The 22,774-nt window shown below is 40.2% G+C and overlaps 2 protein-coding genes and 1 pseudogene across 3 annotated transcripts; all 3 read right to left on the bottom strand.

Annotated features, from left to right (window-relative positions):
* Positions 1-612: 612 nt before the first annotated feature.
* On the bottom strand, positions 613-3,101 carry LOC145423670 (uncharacterized). Of its 2 annotated transcripts, XM_080296381.1 has the most exons (8): positions 2,922-3,101; positions 2,747-2,812; positions 1,629-1,689; positions 1,481-1,531; positions 1,351-1,395; positions 1,202-1,266; positions 1,017-1,125; positions 613-897 (listed from the first exon to the last, which is right to left on the bottom strand). In XM_080296381.1, the coding sequence occupies exons 4-8, from the start codon at positions 1,487-1,489 to the stop codon at positions 628-630; spliced, it is 498 nt and encodes a 165-aa protein (XP_080152507.1). In that variant the 5' UTR covers positions 1,490-1,531; positions 1,629-1,689; positions 2,747-2,812; positions 2,922-3,101; the 3' UTR covers positions 613-627. The 2 variants fall into 2 exon arrangements, with proteins under 2 accessions (XP_080152507.1, XP_080152508.1); XM_080296382.1 differs by having other exon boundaries at positions 2,747-3,101.
* A 1,143-nt stretch (positions 3,102-4,244) lies between these two features.
* Positions 4,245-7,394, bottom strand: LOC145423431 (HMG domain-containing protein 3-like). The gene is made up of 8 exons (XM_080295860.1): positions 7,259-7,394; positions 7,020-7,159; positions 6,680-6,884; positions 6,501-6,602; positions 6,225-6,415; positions 6,000-6,141; positions 5,772-5,915; positions 4,245-4,345 (listed from the first exon to the last, which is right to left on the bottom strand). Exons 1-8 carry the CDS (start codon positions 7,386-7,388, stop codon positions 4,245-4,247), a joined length of 1,155 nt encoding a protein of 384 aa, XP_080151986.1. The 5' UTR covers positions 7,389-7,394.
* Positions 7,395-14,523: 7,129 nt separating this feature from the next.
* The window catches only part of LOC113014572 (dynein axonemal heavy chain 6-like), a 51,933-nt pseudogene continuing 43,682 nt past the window's right edge, over positions 14,524-22,774 (bottom strand).

Here is a 22,774-nt window from a genome sequence, read left to right as displayed (position 1 = left end):
TAATAATACATATTTTGTTAATATTTTGGCTATGGTGTCTTGTTATGAAATGTACAAGAGTAAAAGTGTTTTTAGCAGGTGCTTCAAAGCTAAGTTTGACTGGGAAACTCAAAGCTCAATAGTCTGTATCAACAGAAATTCCCTGCAGCCTATGTAATATTTCATGCGTCATAATTTATTCTACTCTATCTTGCAAATACATATTTGTGTGGCAATGTCATGCACAACACACACAACTATTAGATCCTTAAGATCAAACCCGTGTCATTGTTTTGGTCCACTGCAGTGCAGTAGTCAAAAAAAAGAATAAGTGAAGTGTCCACAGATGGCCAGGATAGAGCCCAGAGTGTTAATGTTTAAAATGTATAAAAGTATTATTGATTACAATTCTTTACTATTAATATCAACAATAAGCTTTTTATTTTGAAATTACAAGTTTAAAAAAAATGCTGTTACATTTACATTTAATGCTGTTACACTGTAATCCTTTATTATAAGTATGGACACAGAATCAAGTGAACAACATTTTGAAATAAGTTTAATTGGAATTTTGTACTACGCAAAAAAACAACAACAACATATTAAACAAACAAACAAACAAACACAGCCAGTGCCTTCATTTGTCCATCACTTGTCAAACATAGCACTGACCCTTAGTCCCTGCTCATCAGCACATGCATTCAAAAAGAGCTCCATGTCCTCTGCAAACTGAAAAACAAAGAGGAACAAGTCCCTTGCTCCGGTGTCTTCTTCCTCTGACATGTCTCTTAAGACCCTCTGCTGGTCCCCTTGATTTAAGGACACATATTTGGGCATTGTTACGTGTCCACGGAAAAGTGCCTTATTTTGGACAACCCATTGCACAGCAGGACGCAGATCTTCAACAACTGCTGGCTCCTGTGTCAGGCAAACGGGGATAAAAACATAGTTATTTCTCTGTTGCAGAACAGTTTTTTAACAGTTATTCAAATGTCACTAACCATGTAATTACACTACTGGTTAAAGTGAATACTGACCTGACCGACTTCCTGGAACTTGCGCTTTTTCAGTCTGAAAATGGGCACGTGTTGTCCTTCAAGCACAGCTTTGGCTTCCTCTCTCCAGTGTGCAAATAGCTTGCCAGAGCTTAACAGAAAATGTTGATATTGTTAAGGTGTGTAAACTTTGACACGACATAGAACAGAAGTCAAAATATAAATACCTCCTGAGATCAAAGTTCTCCATCAACAGCAAGCACCACCATTTACGCAAGTAGGGCATGTCTGACTGTAAAATATTAATATGAAACATATTTAACAACTTTCAAAAGATTCAAGACTCCATTGCTGTGAAAGTAAATAGAATACTTACTATAGTATAGTCAAATGAAGCATCCAGTGCCACGTACAGAGCAGACTATTTGGAAGAAAAAATGAAAATGTCATTTTTTTTACAAGCTTAAATTAGCTTCTGAATCTCAAGAAGAGAAGAGAAAAATTACCATCAGCATGAAGATCCCACAGTCAACTCCATAGTCTTGGCTTGGAAAACCCTGTATTACATTGAAAATAAAGGCTCGTTAATAAAATCCCTTAAAAGAAGACTAGTGCAATTCATATCATTCACCATACACTTAAACTAGCACATACCTTCAAGTCAAAGCTCTTTTTTTCTGACCACTGCCCGGGAATGATCTTCACTGCAAGATTCCTTTTTTTTTTAAAGACAGTTACATTCACAAGTTAACAGATGTCATCATGATGGGTGTGAAATGTTTATTGCTAATAGCACCAAGTGTAACTACAGGCCTTAGGAACACGACCTCAAAAAAACAGCATAACAAAATGAAAAACTACAGTCACATGCTCACAGTTGGTCAAAATAAAGCATTAACAGCTTTAAGTTAAGGTTGGCATATTTTATAAACTCATTTTTAATGGTGTTTTATGTTAAAAATAGAACACTGGAAGACCCTATTTATGTCTGAAACTCATCTAAAGACAGTATCACTGACTTGATCATAATTTGAAGATGAGAATAAAATGTTGAAGCATCATGCTGATATATCCATCCATCCATTCGCTTCCGCTTATCCTTTTCAGGGTCACGGGGGGCGCTGGAGCCTATCCCAGCTGTCATAGGGCGACAGACTGGACAGGTCGCCAGTCTGTCGCAGGGCTAACACACAGGGACAGACAACCATTCGCACTCACATTCATTCACACAGTTACACCTAGTGGCAATTTGGATTATCCAATTAACCTATCCCCACAAGCTGCATGTCTTTGGACGGTGGGAGGAAGCCGGAGTACCCGGAGGGAACCCACGCAAACACGGGGAGAACATGCAAACTCCACACAGAAACTTGCTGATATAGTTTATAGAAAAAGCATGTGAGTGTACTGTATGTGTGAACACTCAAGATCAGCAGAACATGATCTGGGATGCACTTAACCTGGAACACTGAACAGGTTCCTGAAAACTCCGGAACAAACCAAAAATACTTATAAAAATGTGACCTCAAAAGTGAAACATATTGTTGGCCACCAAATCCTGCCTTGGTGTATAATGGGTCAAGAAAGAGGATTTCTCTTTTAGGTGGCTTCAGTACCTAAAAGACAGTTAGCCATGACTTCAAACCTGAAAACAATGTCATTGCAAGCGATCACAATCAAAGACTTTTGAAACTGCGTCATAAAAGCTTGAATACATCTCAGACACATAGCAAAATTCTAACAGTTTGTACGTGTCAAAAAACAAGACTTACACACAACTGGAAATGACCAGGTGTCCAGAGAGGGAGAACTATGATGTCCATCCTCTGAGCATCAGTCTGAAACAGAATTGTATTTTTAAGTATCCTGTATATGAACTCGCACCAAAGTTATTAAAAAAAATCATTTTGATTACTTGCTTGTTTCTTTAAAGGACGGTACACTTACAGGAAAGGACTGCAGTGGATCACAGCCATAGGGTGCAAGCCAAGTCCGGGTGACATACAGATTTTCTATGTAAATGCTTATCCCCTAGAATGTTAAAAAAAACAAACATTTAAAACAACAACTCTTTCAATTAAAGCTTGACAATCATCATATACAACATACAGTACCTTTGACTGAACAATTTTAGTGATAAGCTCGAAACAGCCATTTCCAATCTGAAACAGAAAAAGTCATGATAACAATGAATGTACACTTTATTTTTTCATATTCGTAGAAAAAAAATACTTACGGTCGATTCCATTTCTTTGTTTAAACGGAGTGTCCAAAATTCTGCCCGCGTGAGGCATCCAGAAGACGTTTCAACAATCAGCTCATCTTTGGGTCTGCTGATGTCCAGAACATAGTTGAGCTAAAAAAAAAAAAGATAGGTGTCATAGACTGTGGATGACCAAATCAGATAAGCACTAAAAGTTGCACTTTGCGACATCTGAAAACTTTAACATACAAGCTGTTGTTGGCCAGGGTGCGGTACAAAACACCATGATGAACGGCTGGCCAAAATGTTCTCAGGCTTTGTCAGAGCTTCGCACGGTGGTCCACACAGGTCAGGAAAAGTTGCATCTGTTGACCTTCTATTGGCTTTCTTGTTGTCAACTCTTTCCTGAGGTTCTATAGGGATTTCTATAAGGAAATTCTGTCATGGTCGGACGGTCCTTCCCGGAGCGACCTGTCTGTGTGTGTATGTGTGTGCTTCTCTCTCTCTCCTCCTCCACCCAGTGGCTGACACACCTGCACCTAATTTGCCATCCAGCTGTCACTGATCATCCTCGTTGTGGACTGAGGTACTTAACTATGTGTCTGGATGGCAGTCGACGCTGGATTGTACTGGAGGCTCGGTAGTAAAGAGTGTTTTCTTACTTTTAACATAGCCTTAGCCGGCTACCCTTCTCACCTGTAGCTGTCGTCACTTGTTTATAGGAGGAAGTGATACGGAGCAGAAGGTTGGAGAGAAGGAGTCCGCTGGATTAAGCCCTCGGAGGAGAAACACACTCAGATAATCACTTGGGAGACTCACCTGCACACCACTGGGAATTTGGAGATGATCACCGTTGGATTTTTGTACTTCGCTTTGTGACTGTTTTGAGCACTGTAAATAAACGCACTGTTTGCTTCGCATCCAGAGCTCCGCGACTGAGTCTGTATTTCCCCCATTACCCGTGACAAAATTCATTTGAAACAGCATGTAACAAATTCTTTTATGAGCCATCAACTACAACAAGATAATGAATGCAAGATTATTATTTCACCTATATATGAGAATCACTATTCAAAATAAGAAATTTTACCAGTGTCACCAGACGCTGAAGGTGCTGGGTTCAACACCGTTTCTGTGATTTCTCTGGGTTTATTGCACACCAGTGGGGCTAGGTACACAAAGAAAAGAATATACACAGATAGGAACAAACCTAACATGTAAACAATGGTAGCGTTCTGGTCATGACACAATGCATGTACTTACCTACGACAGCTTGACCCAGTGCCGACAATGAGATATTGATCTTTCCAAGTCGACCATGTCTTAGCTGCCTCTCCAGAAGTTTCTTGTTGGTGACAGTGTTACAATGATGATTTATATTTCTCATCAGAAACACATGTGTGGATGGACTCATATTACTTAAAAAGTAATTGCTTTTCCTCATGTTTGCAAAGAACTGTTCAACAACTTGACTGTTCAGCCAGCCTTTCAGCTCCGGGACAAGTTGAATTCTGCGTAATATGTCCTTGGGATCTTTTGTATTTCCCTCATGAAATCTGTCATACAGGACATAATGGTCAGATGATCCAGTGACAGGATGAGGATTTTCATTTACACTATCCATCCTTTCATGTAGCCATGGAAGATTCACTTTCAGGCTTCCATCCTGTGCAGCCTTGACATTTTCCTCAGTGGGCTCAGCAAGTCGACCTTCATGTGCAGCATCCAAAATGCTGCAGCAAGAGTCCTGACAGGGACTAGAAAGAGAGAGCATATTTCTCCTGTTTTGGCTTCCCTTCATTGGCTTCCTGTTAAATCCAGAATTGAATTCAAAATCCTGCTCCTCACATACAAGGTCTTAAATAATCAGGCCCCATCTTATCTTAATGACCTTGTAGTACCATATCACCCTATTAGAGCGCTCCGCTCTCGCTCTGCAGGCCTACTTGTTGTTCCTAGAGTATTTAAAAGTAGAATGGGAGGGAGAGCCTTCAGTTTTCAGGCCCCTCTTCTGTGGAACCAGCTTCCAGTTTGGATTCGGGAGACAGACACTATCTCTACTTTTAAGATTAGGCTTAAAACTTTCCTTTTTTCTAAAGCATATAGTTAGGGCTGGACCAGGTGACCCTGAATCCTCCCTTTGTTATGCTGCAATAGATGTAGGCTGCCGGGGGATTCCCATGATGCATTGAGTTTTTCCTTTCCAGTCACCTTTCTCACTCACTATGTATTAATAGACCTCTCTGCATTGAATCATATCTGTTATTAACCTCTGTCTCTCTTCCACAGCATGTCTTTATCCTGTCTTCCTTCTCTCACCCCAACCGGTCGCAGCAGATGGCCGCCCCTCCCTGAGCCTGGTTCTGCCGGAGGTTTCTTCCTGTTAAAAGGGAGTTTTTCCTTCCCACTGTCGCCAAAGTGCTTGCTCATAGGGGGTCATATGATTGTTGGGTTTTTCTCTGTATCTATGAAGCGCCTTGAGGCGACTTTTGTTGTGATTTGGCGCTATATAAATAAAATTGAATTGAATTGAATTGAATGTGGATGAAATGGCAGTTTATCAGGAACCCGCAAATTGGTGTGTGCTGCCAAACCCCTCGCAAAATCGTAAACACAGACGTTTGGCATGTGCTTCCAGGACAGGAGAAGGTCAGCAAAATCCCGGAGACTTTCAGCACGAAGATTAAATTTAACACTGTATACAATGCCATGTGGACATAGTATTACAGACCATCCTCCTGCAAGCAAAGATTTAAAAAGTTGTTTGTAATTGTAATTACATTTTTTAATGCTACTTCTAATAATCGCTAAGTGATGCTTACCAGAGGCACCCCATATGCTTTGAAAGACCTTATCATATGTCTGCCTGCTCTTCATCTTCTCCCTCAGTCTGGTGATGAGATCAAAGCGGGAGCCTTTGGAGTCGATGTTGCATGCTTTACACAATTTTCTTACCACTCCAACCTGACAGCAATTAGGGAAAACTGTAAATGGAACAACCCCAGAACTTTATGTCACATATTCTGAAAACTTCAAAGCAATGTTACCTTTTGTTTGGCAAGTTCATCCAACAGACGGTCTTCTGTGACACTGCTAAGCTTTGCTTCATGTGAAGAGCTTGTTCCTACTTTTTTAAACTCTGTGTTAAGCACAATGTCACTTGTTCGAGTTTCACTCCCGATCCATGGTGCCCAGTGCGTGTAACTTGGTGGAACGGAAAATGGATTCTTCACACCGCCTACAGAAAATGGCATGTTTTTAATTACAATCTAAATTACTTTAAAACACTGAATGACTTTCAAAAAGTTTTTGCCATCACTCACTTGGAAAAAACCCACGGCTTATCATTTCCAGGTGAATAGAGTTCCAAAAACCTTCAATGTCATGTTCACCATTGAAGTCTTCCGGGGCTTTGAGGTCACTCACTATAATAAATTGACTCATAAAAACATGCACATAATGTACACAATGAACTATATACACAAATGTACATTAAACTTACCTGCTAACTTGAACACCCCTTTTCTGTGTAAGTCCATAACTACCACAGGGGGGTGAAACCCACAGTTTATGCAGGAGTACATGTATTCTGCGTCAGTCAAAGCCTCAAAATGGCAATAAGCATGGAAAATGGTATCCCGAGAAGGAAACTTCACTCTTCTTAAGCCCTCCAATGAGTCAATGACCCTTGAAGCAGATACATGGTTCTGTAATATGACAATAGGGTGAAGAAGACTATGATTACACAGATATTTAAATTTGGGCACCAAAATATCATAATGACACAAACACATTTTTAAAGCAATCTTCAGATGAGTATATTTTATTTTTGTGATCCTCACCTGCAGATTTTCTCTCAAAAAAAGGCAAAGTTCAAGAGACAAAACAACATGGTTGTCAAAGTTGTGAAGCCCATCTGTCCACTCCTGGTACCTGTAGACCATGTGGCACCGAGGACACGATCTATGGTGTGTTGAAACATCTGTTAAAGACAAATCACATTAATGTCAAAACATTAGTATAGGAACAATTATAACTAATTATTTCACACTGATGTTTAATCTTATTCATTAAAACTTACTCTCAATCACTCCCATCATGCTGACAATCCTCGCTTTATTGGTAACTAGAACAGCCTCATCAAGTTTTGGGTGCTCTGGGCACACCTGGCACAACGTTTCACATGGAAAGAGCTGTTTCTGATGATCCATTTTCTGTGAGATGATATTTTCTGGAAGAGATCCAGGTATTTTTTTCTCTTTAAAAATATAGCGTGTACTCCTTTCGACGGCAGCATTGTCCTCAAAGGAAGAAATCTCCTGAGTCATCTGTGATGGGGTGCCTGATGATAGTGGTACAGTTGATTTGAAGATGTCTCTCTGTGTCTGGAAGAGATGCCATTTAGCTATGTTTTTATGAGGACATGATATTCGAGGCTTTGCACAAGCACAATGCCAGGTGTTCCTCAGAGCATTGTAAGTCACAAATATTCTGCCAAGACGGCAGAAACTGTGTATTTCCGGCTCAAATACAGACAAACAGATCTGTGTTGAGGATCCACCAAAATCCACAATCACACAAAGTGGAGCATGTGCCATCTGGGCAGCTTTCTGTCTCTTTATGCATGTAGCAGCTTTGGCCTCTCCAAAAAATTTAAGGTCCACCATTTCCATCACGATGTGCTCTTGAAGAAAAACCTCCTTTACAGTTTCTCGGCAGTAATCTAGTGAGCGAAGGTGCTCACATAAACTGAAGCCTAGTCCGCTCCGCTGGGCCAGCAACTGGTATTGCTGACATTCCTCCAGCTCACATCTGATATTGTGAGACATCCCCCATGTTTTCCTCTGAACGTGAACTGGCACAGAAAACCCATGGCCAGTTCTCTGCACAGCAAATAACCCTGTAGTTTCATCTACACAAACACACTGCAGATGACTGGCCAGGCAAACATCTATTGATTGGTTGGAGTGCTTCCTCATCATGTGAGCCTTGTAGTTTTTGGTACGAAGAGCAAGGCCACAGTGAGGGCATGTCATTTTCATGGACTTTCCATCAGCTGCAGTTTTATTGAACACAGAGGGTAGAGCATATGAATGTTCTAACAAAGACTCAGAAAATGGTTCAGATCCCAAAGACAAAACCTTGGGGGGGAGACGGGGCTCCTCGAAGAGTACTGCCGGAGGAATACGGGTCTCCTCGGAGAGTTCAGCGGGGAGCAGTCCTGATAATGGTGGCTGACTTGGTATTGAAGAATGCTGACAAGACAATAAATGCCTTGCCATATCCCCACGCCGTATGATTGTAAGATTACAGACAGGGCAGTGAAAGTGTCCTGTTGTCCTACAAGCCAGCCTGCACCGGCATATCATTTTATCTGTAAGAGAAAAAAACAAACAAACAAACAAACAGATGTAATTTAAATGTAGTTGTATAGAATGCAACCAATTTGTCTAACAATCAGATTGTACATGTTAACAAAAACATCCAAGCCAACCTCAATAATGAAAGCAAAATGGTATGGATCACAAAAGTTATGTCTAGGAAAGTGGTGAAAACTAAATAAAAATATATTTTATAAAAACACTATTTTTGTTGCAGATGAATGAACTGAACTGTACAATATCAACAGCAACTTTTAAGTCAACAAAGATACTGCAGAAGTGCTTAAAAAAGTGCATATTTATAACTATAAAGTATATTTAATACAAACATACCTTTGAAAGGCAAAGCATTTTTTATATGCACACTTAGATGCTCCTCAATCTTTGCCCTGACAGTAGGGCTGAAAGTGGGGCACAGAGGGCAGTGAAAGAGTCCTCTGCAACACGTGTTGCATTCCTGCAATTCTGGCTTTAAGCCCGAATTCCAGATTGATAAGTGCATCTAAAACAGAGAGAGAAACAGATAAACACCACATACACATTTAAGTTAAGGTTTTAGCAGAAATAACAATTTACAGTTGGCATGTAATAGATTTGGGAAGAAAATCCTTGAAAAAAACCCCACAAATATTTTACAAGACACTTTAATTTGTGAGACATGTTTCTATTGACATATAACAGTCAATTGAACAGGGGCTAACTAAAATCTGGGCAATAAAAAAGCTGTACAGAATAGAATGACGAATAGAAGTATTGATAAATATATAAATCTGTTTGTGACGAAATTTACAGTGTTGACGCTAACCAAAGGTGTCACAAGTGCACACGTTCCTTACTACAGTTTAGATACCTCTGTTTAGAAAGCACTGACTCGACTTTTTAGTCAAGTCGAAGTAAGAAGTACAGGGTCTAAAATATCATTTATGTACAAAATTTTGAAGTAATCTTGCGTCCAAAGCACGCGTGCGGGGGGCTGATTTACAAATGTACGGATTACAAAGTACAGATACGCGTGCTACAATGTGAGAAGTAGAAGTATAAAGAAGTATACAGTAGGCACAAAAAAGTACAGCAGTAAAGTAAAGATACCAGAAAATTCTACTTAAGTACAGTATTGAAGTATTCGTTATTTCGCATCTCTGATGCCAACAATAAATCATACTCTAATGCAAAATGTGTTTTTTGCTTCTTCTCGCCCACAGAAGCCGTTAATCCAGCTCTCTTACTGAAACCAGGCCCAGGAAAAAGCATATCTGTGTGTTTCTCTGCCATGGAGCACGATGAAAAAACATTAAAATAAGGAGGAATGTTGTTGTAACGCAAAAAAAGTGGCAACATGATTATTGTAAGAAAACTAGACGATTCCTAGAATTATGAAATCACTAACGGCAAATTTATTTAAGAAAGACTTAACCAACCTTTGCGATCAACTTGCAAGACTTCCACGGTATCCATGCGTGTTTACGGCTACTGTGGAGGTCACGTGCTTCCGGCTACTGTGGAGGTCACGTGCTTCTGGCTACTGTGGAGGTCACGTGTTTCTGGTTAGTGTGGAGCTCCACAGTGGCTGCAGCCAGACCCTTCTCCTTAAAGGCCGCATTTTAAGGCCGATTACGTCACAGCGACACGACGAAGACTGTCCCAATTCAAAGGCTGCTCTACATGCGGCCCTCAAATGCGTCCTTAATTTCCCTGAATTTTAAGGATGGGTCGGTGTAGCCTTCATGGCCCAACATATCCCAGACTTCATAGCTCGGCGGTGGTGTGGATAATTTAAAAAACGGCGGAAGCGGAGCGGACGAAGAGTAAACTTTCAGAAGTAAGTACTGAATATTATGTCACTTATTTATGTGCAAATGTTTTTATAATGAAGAACATAAAAAAATTACTGTTGGCAACATGTCGGGAAAGTTATGTGACATTAGCGACGTTTGTACTAACTTGGTTTTAAAGCCTTTACTTCAAAATATTCGCCGTTCAATAGCTGAGCTTAATCTTACAGAGAATGTGATGATTTTATGCATAATTAAAGTCAGTCATGTCAGTCAGCTGACGGTTCACTCGTTAAGCTGAAAGAAAGATGCTTTAATCACAGCAGTCACACATGTGTCCACTGCACCATCTGGAACTCTTCTTGTTTACACTCGTAATGACACAAACACTAAATCCTGCTTCTCTGTGCTGTTGTGTAGCAGTGTGTACACCTGAGACTGTCACCTGTCTGTCTGTCCTGCACTCTCTCTCTGTTTCTTTCTCTCTGATTGTGGAATAAAAGTATGAACATGTGTTTATAAGTTACACTTGTGTTTGAATCCTGCAGCTTATCACACATTTGATTTCTATGTGTGACAACTGCAAGTGTCCAGAGTGAGGACAGACTGAGGGAGCCACTGCTGCACATCATCTGTGAGGCTTTGCAGCCCTGATGATCCACCAGGACAAACTCAGCAGTGTGTGAGGAAGAGGAGGAGGAAGAGCCAGCAGCAGCTGACAGATGGAGAGAATAGACAGACTGTTCCCTGTTTGTGAAGGACTGCTAGAAAAGTTTAACATAACTGTCTGTGCTGAATCAGTCTTATTAGGTAATGTTCAAATAATGTGATCATCCCAGTGTTTCCAGTGTGGGAGAAAGTACTCAGAGTACTCAGGGCCTTCAAGCTACACACTATGAAAGGCAGCAACAAGTTTAATGTTCAGAAACCTAAAGTCTGTATCAGCAGCAGAATGGAGCTAAAATAAATGTTGGTTTCAGTTCTATGAAGCTTTGAGTATTTTGGATCAGTAGCTGCTGTGTGTGTTGCATCATATTGCTGTAACTGTTTATATGCTTTATATATTCTGAGCTAAGTTGATCTATAGTGTTACATCATATTCTATAAGGATGTTATGTGTTTGTAGACTTTCTGCCCAGTTTGACCCATTTAGCAGACGTCAGCCTGTTTAAGGCTCTGATATCTATTCTGTGTGACTTACAGCAGTTATGACATGGTCTGATTTTCTCACCCAATAAAGGAATATTTCATATATCAGTCTACTCTTCATTCTATCAGACACAGTTATCACAGCTTGTACATTTTCTTTTTACACATGTATGTAAGCATTGAGCCAAATTTAGTAATGCCAACATACTGAAGGAACAACATTTGTCTCTTATATATGATACACCTATATATGCACTGTCAATATACATTTTGAACCAGCTGCAGATGTCAGAGTAACAACTGACTGACCCCCACATAAAGTGCGTTACAGTAGTCCACAGGGGAAGAAATAAAAGCATGGATCACGGTTTCAAAGTGCTGCCTAGGAAGAAAAGATTTCACTCTTGCCAGTCGCCTTAAATGATAAAAATGGACTGGTTCAACTTAAAACCAAGGGCAGTAACAACAGGTTTAAAATAAACTTCCAGGGGTTCCAAATGAAAAGAAGAGGACTCACAGGAGCCACTGGGTCCAAACACCAACAAATCTGTTTTCTTTTCATTCACATTTAAAAAGTTTAGAGCCAACCAAGCTTCAATGTCATCTAGGCATGTCAAGAGAGGTGTTATTCAGATGCCATCCTTCTGCTTCAGTGGCAAATAAATTTGGTAGTCATTCCTATATACTTGTCTTTGAGTGAAGATTTAAGGTGGTAAGACATGTAAATAACTGCAACTTGAATCTGTACTGAAGCTCAGTATTTGACAAAGAGTTCATGTTCACTGCTGTAATAGCTAATAATGACTAATATAATAACCATAATATTGGCCATATTATATTTACATTACCAAAGTGATATGACTTTAGTCTCATGAACAACATTAGCTAATTGTTATTTAAATGACTGTAAGTAAGTTAAATGACTGTTCAGTACAGAAATGAAGCCCAACAATCATGTTTTACTGTCCTGTGGTCTCAGCCTCAGATACTCATCAAATCACACAAAGCTCTTGTAGAAACAAACAAACAAATGAAAAAAAATATGTTCTCCTTCATTTCTGTCAAACAAAGTTGTATGACACGTTTCCAGCTGTTAGTATCATGGTTGCTAGGCAACCTGGGAAGCGCAACAGAGACTAGAGCCCATGTGTTTGCAACAAACTTGCCGTTTATTTTGCAAGTCGAGCTCAACACTGCCCCTAGCGTCCTGGAGCACTTCCGTTGTGATTTGGAGTTTGCATGTGTTTTGTATTTTGTACGTGTTTTGGATTTTGTACGTGTTTTGTATTTTGCATGTGTTTTGGATTTTGTACGTGTTTTGTATTTTGTACGTGTTTTGTATTTTGTACGTGTTTTGTATTTTGCACGTGTTTTGTATTTTGCATGTGTTTTGTATTTTGTATGTGTTTTAGAGTTTGCACGTGTTTTGTATTTTGCATGTGTTTTGTATTTTGTACGTGTTTTACAGTTTGCACGTGTTTTGTATTTTGCACGTGTTTTGTATTTTGTACGTGTTTTAGAGTTTGCACGTGTTTTGTATTTTGCACGTGTTTTGGATTTTGTACGTGTTTTGTATTTTGCATGTGTTTTGTATTTTGTACGTGTTTTGTATTTTGCATGTGTTTTGTATTTTGCACGTGTTTTGTATTTTGCACGTGTTTTGTATTTTGTACGTGTTTTGTATTTTGCATGTGTTTTGTATTTTGCATGTGTTTTGTATTTTGTATGTGTTTTAGAGTTTGCATGTGTTTTGTATTTTGTACGTGTTTTGTATTTTGTACGTGTTTTGTATTTTGTACGTGTTTTGTATTTTGCATGTGTTTTGTATTTTGCATGTGTTTTGGATTTTGTACGTGTTTTGTATTTTGTACGTGTTTTGTATTTTGCATGTGTTTTGGATTTTGCACGTGTTTTGGATTTTGTACGTGTTTTGGAGTTTGCATGTGTTTTGGATTTTGTACGTGTTTTGGATTTTGCATGTGTTTTGGATTTTGCATGTGTTTTGGATTTTGTATGTGTTTTGGAGTTTGCATGTGTTTTGGATTTTGTACGTGTTTTGGATTTTGTATGTGTTTTGGATTTTGTATGTGTTTTGGAGTTTGCATGTGTTTTGAATTTTGTACGTGTTTTGTATTTTGCATGTGTTTTGTATTTTGCATGTGTTTTGGAGTTTGCATGTGTTTTGGATTTGGTATGTGTTTTGGAGTTTGCATGTGTTTTGGATTTTGTATGTGTTTTAGAGTTTGCATGTGTTTTGTATTTTGTATGTGTTTTGGAGTTTGCACGTGTTTTGAATTTTGTACGTGTTTTGTATTTTGCATGTGTTTTGGAGTTTGTACGTGTTTTGTATTTTGCACGTGTCTTGGTGTTTGCATGTGTTTTGTATTTTGTACGTGTTATGGATTTTGCATGTGTTTTGGATTTTGCATGTGTTTTGGAGTTTGTCCGTGTTTTGGAGTTTGCATGTGTTTTGGATTTTGTACGTGTTTTGGAGTTTGTGCGTGCTATTTGGAATTTGTAAGTGTCTTGGAGTTTGTACATGCTTTGTCTTTATGGGCCACCGTACAGTTTCCTGCTTCAAATTTGGGTATATTTGCCTTATTTGTCTAATAAATGCCTAAATAAAAAAATAGAATTCTTAGTTTTTCTAAAACATTGCTTTTCTTGTTTTCACGAAGCCATCAACTTAAAAAAATTTCCTTTCACTTTTACAGTTATCCTTCTGTCACTCATCTCCACCCACTCCACCTTGCCTCTCTTGTTCACCGTGTGCTGCCTTGGATAGTGATGGCTCACACCAGGTATTTAAACTCATCTACCTTTGCTACCTCTGCTTCTTGTGACTTGTTAACTGACAGATGAAATGAAGCAGTGTAAGGCAGTGTAGTGCTTCCACTGTGAAAATGGGACGTCTCCTTTCTAAAGAGTTTGTTATATAAATAAATGTAGTCAAACACATGTGCGAGATGAAGGACGCAGAAACATCAGTTAGAGTGAAATTTTTATTACGGTCTGTGTTGTACACAAAATTAATTCAAGTTTGTGCAAATGTTTTGGTGCCATTCAAAATTCTGCTTTGCACTGGAATAAACATTTAATCATCCAACTGGCACAGGAGTGCGGAGGCTTTGGATATCCAGTAGTCGCTGTGTCGCTGGGAGGGAAGCATTACTGTCACCACAAAATTAGTTGAGTGACCTGAAGGGAGAGAGACATGAAGGGTGAGGAAACAATCTGAGCAAACATCCTTTTTTCTTTTTTTGACATTATATGTTGGTAACAGGGACGGGCGCTGTATCCCACCAAAACTCCCAGCAATGCCCAAAAACGAACTCTTGGCCTTATGATAGTATAAAATGTGTCATGACTTTAAATGTAAAAAGGTTTCCAGGGAGTGACTTTGGATACATCAGGTGTGTACCTGTGGTGGACAGAGTGCCAGCTCTGGCTGAGGTCTTGTACAGAGGAGCGTGGTAGAGGTCGGGCTCTGGGACGTAGTTCTGCTGTGGCTCAAAGTGCACCACCGGCAGCATGGCGTTCCTAACCCGAGGCAGCGCGTCATCAATCACCATGCCGACATCGTCCCAGCGACAGGCATCCATGAACATGCCGTGAACAAGTACACCGTCCTGTGGCTCAGGTAACTGTTTTAACAAGTAACCATATTAAAGGAATTACCTTTTTACTGACAAACTCTTGAAACAAAGTAAATACAAAGGCTTTCTTTTTGCAGGTTGTGCCTTTTCAGAAAAAATGGTGGTTTCTATACCTGCAAAGGCAGAAAAGAAAACAAAGAACATGTGGCTTTGCTTTGATCAGATGTATCCAGAGCTTTTTATTCTTTAAGGATTTCATTTTCATGAACAGAGATTTAAAGAAGCGTTGGCAAGTTGGGGTTGATATTCACTATTTATGACGCTTAGGAGGGCATCAATCTGATATCTCATCAGGAAATAAACTCAGTATTTTAAAAAAGAAAACAATACTGGTGGCTGTACCGCCCTCCAGATTCACACCGGAGTCAAGTATAACACAACCTTACTAAAGAAATCAGTATGTAGTCCAATCAAAAATAATGGATAACAGATTTAATTTGATCATTTAGGATACATTTGCTCTGTGGTGCTAACTTTGAGACCATCAGATCAGATTTAGAGATTCAGGATAAAGTAATGTCACAAAAACCTTAATCAATGAATACAAGAATTAGAGACATATATCAAATAGGTCATCATCTCAGCTTCCTACAACTTTCTAATTCACATTTTACATTGACCATTTCAAATGCTTGCCTAAAAACAAAACAAGCTAGAGGTCATATTAATGGTTAAAGCGGGCTGAAGATAAATCCTTAGTCCTTGGAAGCAAAACAAACCTATAGGTTTGTTTTGCTTCCAAGGACTAACTGAAATCATGCAAACACAATTTAAAAACATAATTGATAACATAACTTGTAAATAACCCTGAATGCCTTCCCTTGCACTTTATTTTGGCACTCATTCCTGTTTTCTACTACCAACTTCCTGTCCGTGTGTAGAAGCTTTTATTTTGATGGGACGATTTCCTGTAAAACTGTTTTTGGCGCAGTTTTCAGCAGCAGTCGCGGGAGTTTAGAAAAGTGATGGCTTAACGGAGCCTATGGTGATTTCTTTTGTCATTAGCAGCCCCCTTGATACAGGCACAAGGTATGGTTATGATGTAAATAAGGAGACGTTTAGATGTTTTTGTGACAGTCGCTACATTTGTTAAATGTTACGTTGAAACGAACTTCATGTTATAAGGTTTACGATTGTAAGAGTGTGGATTATTTTGCTTACACGCTGTTTCTATGTATACATCCCCAGCTCTTACGGTGAGATTGATGGTTTACTGCCATTAAACCTTCAAAACGTCATCAGTAAAGTGTCATCCTTCATTCGGGGGGTTCGCTACAGTAAGAGCTTACCTCCGGGAGCAGCGAGAGCGAGAGCTTCCTGCGATCGGAACGGTAACGGCACGGCACGGAGCAGCAAGCTACAGCAACGGTCCGGTAACAAGCAATTGCTCTCAAAATGGAAAATATAGAAGGAGGTCAGTTAAACGAAAAGGAACAACGAAAGGAATTAACATGCGAAGCTGATGAAACAGCTAATGAAATGTTCCCAAGGCGATCAGAACGGCTCAGTGTGCCCATGGAGAAAATGCTCTTATATCAAAGGGATGAACAGAATAAAAGAGAGAAGAAACTGCTAACCATTTATGAACATTGGAAAGGCCAGGTCAGAGTATACAGAGAAGACCTGAAAAATGATTTATCAGATTCACGGTTAGCAGAAATGGCTGATGATATTGAAAGGACCGTAAATGATATGACAAAAGCATACAGTGAATATAGAGAGCATAATGAACCATCCCATGTCATAAGGCGCAAAATGGACTCTTGTGAATCAGTGACAAAGGACATTATGAAAATCATATCTGAGCGTTTAGCAGCTATAGATGAGTATGATGCAGATAGAGAAAGGCAGCGCCTTCATCAGCTCTTAGCTTATGAACATGCTAAGTCCATATTTGGTACTGCATCACAGTCAAGTTACCAATCTGAAGCAAGCATTGCAGCCAAAATAATCGATGCTGCTGCAGAATTAGCTGCAAAAGAAGCTCAGTATAAAATCACACAAGAGGAAATAAAACAAAAAATAAGAGAAATGGAAGAGAAACACAGGAGGGAATTGGATGCACAAAGGTCTGAACTAGAGCGTTTACAAGCAGAAAAGGAAAGGCAAGCAGCACGTGCAAAATTAGAGATTTATGACAAAGAGTTTAAAGTTGATATGGACAGTCAGTTAATGTTACAGAGCAATGGGATGTCTGTTATCAACCAAAGCTTTGCACAACCAGCCTCAGAGCTCTCTACAGGTTCATATCACCCACAAGTGGAACAATATGCATCCATCCCTGTCAATAATCCTCTACAACAACTGCACTCACAAATTGTCACTCCATCGCCTCCCACAGACGTATTGCAGCTGGCTAAAGCTATTCAAGACAGCATAGCAGTAAGCAGAATTCCAGTGCCTGTGCCCATCGTGTTCAGCGGAGATCCCATCACCTACATCGAATGGAAGGCTTCCTTCATCTCACTGGTGGGCCACAAAGGTATATCTCCAGCTGAAAAACTGCATTTGTTAAAAAGGTATATCACTGGTCCTGCTCTTAAGTGTCTTGAGGGCACGTTCTACCGCAGTGATGAAGAGGCATACAAAGATGCATGGAAAAGACTTGACCAACGCTACGGTCAGCCATTTGATGTTCAAAAGGCATTCAGAGACAAACTGTCAAAGTGGCCTAAAATCCACTCAAAAGATGCAGAAGGTCTACGGGCCTTTTCTGATTTTCTCACAACTTGTCTGCAAGCAACACCACATGTAAAGGGCTTAGAGATACTAAGTGACTGTGAGGAAAACCAAAAGTTATTGCATAAGATTCCAGAATGGCTTGCAACGCGTTGGAACCGTCAAGTCACAGTTGCTCTCATGAAAGGCAAAGATTTTCCCTCTTTCAAGGATTTTGCAGAGTTTGTAGCACTCGAGGCAGAAATTGCATGTAATCGCATGTAATCCTGTGACTTCTTCATATGCACTCTATTCATGCAGCTCATCCTTGGAGAAAAGATACATAAGGGAGACCAAACCAAACAGATCTGTGACTCAAGTCTTTACTACACAAGCCACAGTACAAGGAGAAAAAACTAAGTCAAATGACACAAGGTTAAAGGTGGCCTGCATGTTCTGCAAAGATGAAAGTCATCAGTTGTCAAAGTGCCCAAGCTTCTCAGAGAAGTCACTAGACCACAAACGGACATTTGTGAAGGAAAATAAACTGTGCTACGGGTGCTTAAAGGTGGGCCACAATGCCAGAGACTGTCGTCATCGCCACAAATGTGACACTTGCAAAGGACGACACCCCACCTGTTTGCACAATGAGAGTCACATGGCAAATGAAAGGCCTCAGAGCTCTACAAACGTCGCTTCAACCACAGAAAATGATACCATGGCAGCCACAGCTCTGAATGTTACTAAGGTGGGTCAATCAGGTAGTACCTCCATGATTGTTCCTGTGTGGGTTTCCACTACTCAGAGTCCATCTAAAGAGCAGCTTGTGTACGCTTTATTAGACACACAAAGTGACAACACATTTGTCAGTGAGGAGATAACTAACCAGTTACAAGCAGCATCCCATCCAGTTAAGCTAAAACTAACCACGATGCTGGGAGTTCACATGACAGTCAAAAGTCAGAGAGTAGCAGGGTTACGTGTGAGAGGTTATAATTCAGATGTTCACATTGACCTTCCACCCTCCTACACAAAGGAGTACATCCCATTTAACTATGACAACATACCCACAAATGAAACTGCAAGGCAATGGCCCCATCTGTCAGAGATCGCTGATCAGATACCCCCTCTCCTGAGTTGTGATGTTGGACTACTCATTGGATTTAACTGTCCAAGAACTCTAGCTCCAAAACAGGTTCTGCTCGGAAAAGACAATGAGCCATTTGCCATACAGACAGACCTAGGGTGGAGCATTGTTGGTGGCTCATCAGAGTCAAATGAAACTGAAACAAGTCTGTGCCATAGGGTCATGATAAAGGAAATGCCTGCTGTAACACCAATGGACATGATCAATGTTCTTCAATCGGATTACAAAGGCACGTGACACAAGAGGATCTCGTTTTTCTGGAAAAACTTAAGGAAGGGATAAAGAAAAACGAACAAGGACACTGTGAGATGCCTCTTCCATTCAAGCAAAGGCCAAACTTACCAGACAACAAAAGGCTTGCAGAGATCAGACTGGAACACTTAAGGAGAAGGTTGAACAAGAATGAGAACTACAAAAATGAACTGCCCACAGCACAACCTGTCGAGCTGGATCTGACCATAGGAGATCCAGAAGTCAGAAAAGTACAGACAATGTTAACTAAAGTCACAGACACTGTAAGTCTTGCTGAATGTCTAAGTAAGTTCTCCTCCTGGTCCAAAGCAATTAAGGCTGTAGCACGTCTCATAAGAAGGGCTAGACACATCAAGTCAAATGCATCAGCTACAGTGAGTGAGCAGAAAAATGCTGAACTTGTGATCATTCGACATGTACAAAGTCAAGCGTATGAACAGGAAATAAAACAGCTGAAGAAAGGAGAACAGCTCCCACATCATAACAAACTGTTTAAACTGGACATTTTCATGGATACAGATGGTCTCCTCAAGGTGGGAGGGAGACTCCAGCATGCAACGAGTGACACCTTCAAACACCCGATCGTGATCCCAAAAGAACATTGTGCAGCCAAACTCATAATATCTCACTTTCATAACAAAGTAAAACACCAAGGAAAGGGATTCACCATAAATGAAATCAGATCCAGTGGCTACTGGATTCCTGGAATGAGTAAAACAGTTGCCTCATTCATCCGACAATGTGTGATCTGCCGCAGACTCCGCAAAGCTCCAGAGGGTCAGAGGATGAGTGACCTACCTCCACATCGCTTAGAGCCCTCTCCTCCCTTCACACACTGCAGCATGGACTATTTTGGTCCATTTGTGACAACAGAGGGAAGAAAACCACACAAACGTTACGGACTCCTACTTACTTGCTTTTGTTCTCGTGCCATTCACATCGAGTTCTTAGAGGACTTGTCTACTGATGCATTTATTAATGCAGTAAGATGTTTCATTTCAATCAGAGGTGCAGTTCGACACATCCAATGTGACCAGGGAACGAACTTTGTTGGTGCTCAGAATGAGTTTAAAGCAGCTTTAAATGAGCTAGACACTCAGAGACTAAATACATACTTGACTGAAAAACAATGTGACTTTGTGATGAACGCACCCCATGCTAGTCATACAGGGGGAGTGTGGGAACGTCAGATAAAGACTGTCAGAAGTGTGCTGAATACCACTCTGTCACTGGCTCATGACAGACTCAATGATGCTTCATTGCGGACGTTATTCTATGAAGCCATGGCTATAGTCAATAGCAGACCTCTGACTATAGATAACTTGAACAGCCCCAACAGCCTAGAACCGCTCACACCCAATCATCTGCTGCACATGAAATCCAATGCACCGTTGCCCCCACCTGGTGCCTTTTCAAATGAGGACCTGTACAGCAAGAAGAGGTGGCGCCGCGTGCAGTTCCTTGCAGAGCAGTTCTGGAGCCGCTGGAGACAAGAATACATTCACAACATCATTTCAAGGCAAAAGTGGCACTCACCAAAGAGGAATCTAAAAGTAGGTGATGTTGTGTTGGAAATGGATGAACTGGCACCCAGAGGGGAATGGAGACTTGCAAGAGTTGTAGAGACTGTCAGTGGAAAAGATGGACTTGTGCGAAGGGTAAAGATCTCACTTGGAGAAAAGAGACTCAATAATAAAGGTCAACGCTCTACTAAACTATCAGTTGTTGAGCGTCCAGTACAAAAACTTTTATTGTTGTTAGAAAGTTCCTAAGGTAACTCCTACATGGGTTATTTTGTTTGGGAAAATTATTCATTTTGGTTCTTATGTAAACCAATTATTCGTAATTTTGGTGGGAGTGTAAATAACCCTGAATGCCTTCCCTTGCACCTTATTTTGGCACTCATTCCTGTTTTCTACTACCAACTTCCTGTCCGTGTGTAGAAGCTTTTATTTTGATGGGACGATTTCCTGTAAAACTGTTTTTGGCGCAGTTTTCAGCAGCAGTTGCGGGAGTTTAGAAAAGTGATGGCTTAACGGAGCCTATGGTGATTTCTTTTGTCATTAGCAGCCCCCTTGATACAGGCACAAGGTATGGTTATGATGTAAATAAGGAGACGTTTAGATGTTTTTGTGACAGTCGCTACATTTGTTAAATGTTACGTTGAAACGAACTTCATGTTATAAGGTTTACGATTGTAAGAGTGTGGATTATTTTGCTTACACGCTGTTTCTATGTATACATCCCCAGCTCTTACGGTGAGATTGATGGTTTACTGCCATTAAACCTTCAAAACGTCATCAGTAAAGTGTCATCCTTCATTCGGGGGGTTCGCTACATAACTGATTTTGTGTGAAAATGTAAGAAGTTTGAATAAAATATTGCACATAAAAACCAAACTGATGTAGTATTTTAGATTGCATCTTGAGATTGTTGATCTGCTCTTCCACATTAGCTCTCCTGCTATTAGCCAGAAAAATAGCATCTTAAAGTACTGCTAATATTTGAAGGGCTGGAGAAAAGAATGTTTGTGCCCTTTTTTTAAGCACTACTGAAAGCATTACTAAGAGCATTGCTCCTCTTACAGTACCTCCTCATCCATGTTCAGTTTTGCACCAATGGGAAGAGTGCGTAGAGCCTCACAGACTGCTTCCTCATCCCTGTACGCCGGCACCACGCTGAAGCGGAAATTAAGCTCCTCAATAGGCAGACTGTAACGCCGGGCATGATTCTGCAACACTCCTACAGGCCATCAAAGACACAAGAGCATTGAAACAAGTCACTGTGCTGTTTAGCTAAATCTACCAATAAACACACATTTAATTAATAGCTCTCTTTTAAACTTAATTCATTTATTTTTACACTGTATACTTGAAAGAGTAGTCAGAGTGATCATTGTAGTCCTCAAGCTCAGCTCTAAAAGTTTGCCTTACTGTTAGTGTTCATTAAAAAACAGCATGTTTCAGTGTGTTACCAGTAAGAAAGCCTTAAGGGAAGAAGAACCCGGAGATCCAAAGTGATTTGGGCTGACCACGTGTGATCCAAGTCTTGCAAGAGAGGAAAAGAGAAGCAGAGACGCAATTAAAATATATGTATCTTTAAATAACAATTTCTTTATGCAGTATCTTCTTCTTTTATTCGATATATTGCATTACAGGCATCCTATTACTGAGGGGACCTGAATTGACCCAGTGAATCAGTTTACATTGGATTCTGTTTCCTAAGATAATCAGCATGTGGAGTGTGACTCAGTGTTTATCCACTGCTGTATAAACTAATAGGACTTTACCCCGTTTATGCTTGTTTACGTGAATTATAGTGACTGTACGATACACATGTTCAGAGCAGACTTAAGGAAGAGCAGCTTCAATCAGGGGAAATGAACCAAACACTAAACCAGGATGTGCAGGAAGGTGAACTCAGAATGTACATGTGTTATTACATTTTTCCAACCTAATGAGATAACACACAAATCAAATGTGTGCATTTGACGGAGGATGGGCCAGACGGGCCCCTCGGACCCTCCAGCGAAGACAGATGGAATGCTGAAGCGGTCCCACCCTCGGACCCTCCAGTGAATGG

Source organism: Astatotilapia calliptera, chromosome 22 (genome assembly GCF_964374335.1).
Source record: "Astatotilapia calliptera chromosome 22, fAstCal68.1, whole genome shotgun sequence".
Classification (NCBI taxonomy): domain Eukaryota; kingdom Metazoa; phylum Chordata; class Actinopteri; order Cichliformes; family Cichlidae; genus Astatotilapia; species Astatotilapia calliptera.
Note: the sequence above shows the minus strand (reverse complement) of the source record. Positions and strands in the feature narration are given on the sequence as shown.

Bases quoted from the DNA above. Each gene is read 5' to 3' on its own strand.
- LOC145423670 (XM_080296382.1), bottom strand. The intron at 1,126-1,201 runs GTATTTATATTT...TTTTCTGTTAAG, and splicing joins GAGAACTTTGATCTCAGGAG to CTCTGGCAAGCTATTTGCAC. The intron at 898-1,016 runs GTCAGTATTCAC...TGCCTGACACAG, and splicing joins AGTTCCAGGAAGTCGGTCAG to GAGCCAGCAGTTGTTGAAGA.
- LOC145423431 (XM_080295860.1), bottom strand. From the start codon at position 7,388: ATGGATCATCAGAAACAGCTCTTTCCATGTGAAACGTTGTGCCAGGTG. The intron at 7,160-7,258 runs GTAAGTTTTAAT...TGTCTTTAACAG, and splicing joins CATGATGGGAGTGATTGAGA to ATGTTTCAACACACCATAGA. The intron at 6,416-6,500 runs GTGAGTGATGGC...CATTTTCTGTAG, and splicing joins AAGCCGTGGGTTTTTTCCAA to GCGGTGTGAAGAATCCATTT.